Consider the following 3,258-nt stretch of genomic DNA (forward strand, 5'->3'; position numbering starts at 1 on the left):
GCGCCCGCCACCTCACCCGGCTAGTTTTTTGTATTTTTTTAGTAGAGACGGGGTTTCACCGTGTCAGCCAGGATGGTCTCGATCTCTTGACCTCGTGATCCACCCGTCTTGGCCTCCCAAAGTGCTGGGATTACAGGTTTGAGCCACCGTGCCCGGCCGCCTCATCATTTCAAAGTGTGGGGATTACAGGTGTGAACCACTGTACCCAGCTGACAAATGTTTTCTTAAGGGAAACCAAATTAAGTTTGTGAGTCTTTCCTCCTGCCAACAGCCGATCAGTCAGTTCTATAGCAGATATCAACTGAGTATCCTCTGATTCAGTTCCATTCTAACAATATATGTCTGGAGATAGGCTGAGATCTCACAGGTTCAGGGCTCAGTCCTACAAGACTGCCCCTGACTTCTGATGCCAATTGCAAGCCCTAGCTTGTCCTATCTGTGCTTTCAGACCAATTGGCTGTAAATCAGGGGTTCCATGTTGCCCCTTTCCCTGGGTCAATCAGAAGACTATAGATCTAGTCATTTGTTTTATTTCCTTGGACTATGGAATACTAGTAAGATGAGGAGGAAAAATCATTAGAGCTTCCTGACCCTAAGTCTCTTAAGATTTACTAGAAGTCTTTGGAGATTATAGAACTGCAGCGATAATTAGAATTGTGATGTCACTGATGGAACAGTGATGTCAGAAGTACAGTAGTACCTTGTAATGAAGCTGGCCATAAGAATCAGAAGCAACTGGAAATGGCTGCTTAACACACAAAAGAACAAAACCAAGAGCCTTCTACTAGTCATTCTCAATGGTAAGCCCTCTGCAGCCTATTAGTGGACAGTGCTAGAATATCTGGGACTTGTTTAAGGATGTACTATTTAAATTTTTCCCAGTGAGCAAATTGGGCTTACGGCAAGAATACAGAAGACCTTGGGGCTGTCACAGGGTGTTTTTTCCTTCCTGGAGTATTGAATATTTCACAGCTGAGTCCTCTGACCTGGTTGGTACTCAGCTGTTGGCACTCATTGTCACCCTTTAGTGGACCTTTTTAAAGATTTATTTTTTTAATTAATAAACTTTTTTTTTTTTTTGAGATAGAATCTCGCTCTGTCACCAGGCTGGAGTGCAGTGGCACAATCTTGGCTCACTGCAACCTCCGCCTCCTGGGTTCAAGTGATTCTCCTGCCTCAGCTTCCCGAGTAGCTAGGACTACAGGTGCGTGCCACTACGCCTGGCTAATTTTTTGTATTTTTAGCAGAGACAGGGTTTCACCGTGTTAGCCAGATAGGTCTTGATCTCCTGGCGTCATGATCCGCCCACCTGGGCCTCCCAAAGTGCTGGGATTACAGGCGTGAGCCACCGCGCCCTGCCAACAGCTACAATTTATTGAGTGAAGGTGCCAAGCACTGTGCTACGTTTTTTGGTACACATTATTTTACTTAATTTTCAATATGCCCTTTGAGATAAAGATGCTAATTTCCCCATTTTACCCTATATATACTGTGACTCTCCTACCAAAACTGTGGTCCTTAGAACATCAGCATCACCTGAGAGCTTGTTAGAAATGCAGAATCTCAGGCCCCACCTCACACTGAATCTGAATCTGAATCTGAATTTTAACAACATCCATAGGTGATTCATATGCACCTAAAACTTATATGTTCTGTTCTGTGGGGTAGGTACCCATATTCCCATTTTACAAATATGAAGGCTGAGCCTTCAAAAGGTTCAGCTGGCCCCAGACCTCACCTGGTAAATAGTGGAGCCATAGTTTGAACTGTTATGCATCTGATTCCAGAGCCTTCATTCTGAACTTTCATGTATCCTGCTTGCCATAGGGAATAGAAGGGAAAAAATACCTTGTAGACCAAAAGAGTTGACAAAACTTTGGGCTTAAAGATAATTTACAGGTTTTTCCTGTCCAACATTCTCATTTTGTAGGTAAAGAAAGGGGTTCAGTGAGGTTTTGTGACTTACATTAGGTTAACACAAATAAAAGGTGGTAAAACCACTTCTAGATCCTATGCACTCTGATTTCCTGTTTGTTCTCTTTCCGTAACGTGGAAAGGGAACACAAAGGAAAGGAAAATAACTTCAGTTTATTCCTTAATGGACCAGTAATCTTTCTCATCACCCTTTACAAATTTCCTACTGATTTTGGTGGATGTTATGTACCATTTGGAACTTGGAATAATATAATTTATCTTAAAAAGCTAGATAACAATGGAAGGCAATAGATATTCCTAACCCCTCTTCTAAAGAGAAAATATGCTTTGTGTAAATATATTTCTTTTTCCCTATGAAAGTAATTAGCTGTATGTTAGTATTTTTCATAATAAAATGAGTGATTCTCAAGTGCTTATTTTACGTTTTAAGTGTACTTACCTTGTTCCTTTTTTTTTCCCCCCTTTTTTTCTTTTTTTTTTAGGTAGGATCTTGCCCTGTTGCTCAGGCCGGAGTGCAGTGACACAATCATGGCTCACTGCAGCCTTGAATTTCTGGGCTCAAGAGATCCTCCCGCCTCAACCCCCCGAGTAGCTAGGACTACAGGTTCCTGCCACTATACATAGCAAATTATTATTACTATTTTTTGTAGAGGTGAGGTTTCACTATGTTAGTCAGGCTGGTCTTGAATTCCTGTTCACAAGTGATCCTCCAGACTTGGCCTCCCAAACTGCTAGGATTACAAGCATGAGCCACTGTAACTGGTCCTCTCATTTCTTTTAATATGTTTTCATTTTGCATAGGTGTTGTCTGGAGGATGGAGGAACAGACGTGTGGCATCAACATCAATGAACAGAGAATCGTCTAGGTCTCATGCTGTCTTTACAATTACAATAGAGTCAATGGAGAAAAGTAATGAGATTGTGAATATACGGACCTCCCTACTCAACTTGGTGGATTTAGCAGGATCTGAAAGGCAAAAAGATACCCATGCAGAAGGGATGAGATTGAAGGTAAGAATGAAATTATGGTCTTCAACTTGTGTGTGAGTTCTTACTAGCAGTCAGTATAGTCGTGATGCATAACAATGTCTCAGTCAGTGAGGAACTGCATTTATGATGGGGGTCCCTTAAGAGTACAATAGCTATACCACATGGCTTAGGTTTGTTGTAGGCTATACCATCGCAGTTTGCATAAGTATATCCTATGACACCCACAAAACGATCAAATTTCCTAACAGCACATTTTTTAAAAGGTACCCGTGTTAGCCGGGTGCGGTGGCTTACACCTGTAATCCCAGCACTTTGGGAGGCTGAGTTGAATTA

At 41.9% G+C, this 3,258-nt stretch overlaps 1 protein-coding gene across 1 annotated transcript in view; it reads left to right on the forward strand.

Moving 5' to 3' along the window:
* KIF15 (kinesin family member 15) overlaps positions 1 to 3,258 on the forward strand; it is a 105,019-nt gene that overhangs the window by 28,633 nt on the left and 73,128 nt on the right. The window contains 1 exon segment of the mRNA XM_011952691.1: positions 2,737 to 2,976. Coding sequence (XP_011808081.1) covers positions 2,737 to 2,976 — 240 coding nt within the window.

The sequence above is a fragment of the Colobus angolensis genome, unplaced genomic scaffold (genome assembly GCF_000951035.1).
Source record: "Colobus angolensis palliatus isolate OR3802 unplaced genomic scaffold, Cang.pa_1.0 Scaffold344, whole genome shotgun sequence".
In the NCBI taxonomy this organism is placed as follows: domain Eukaryota; kingdom Metazoa; phylum Chordata; class Mammalia; order Primates; family Cercopithecidae; genus Colobus; species Colobus angolensis.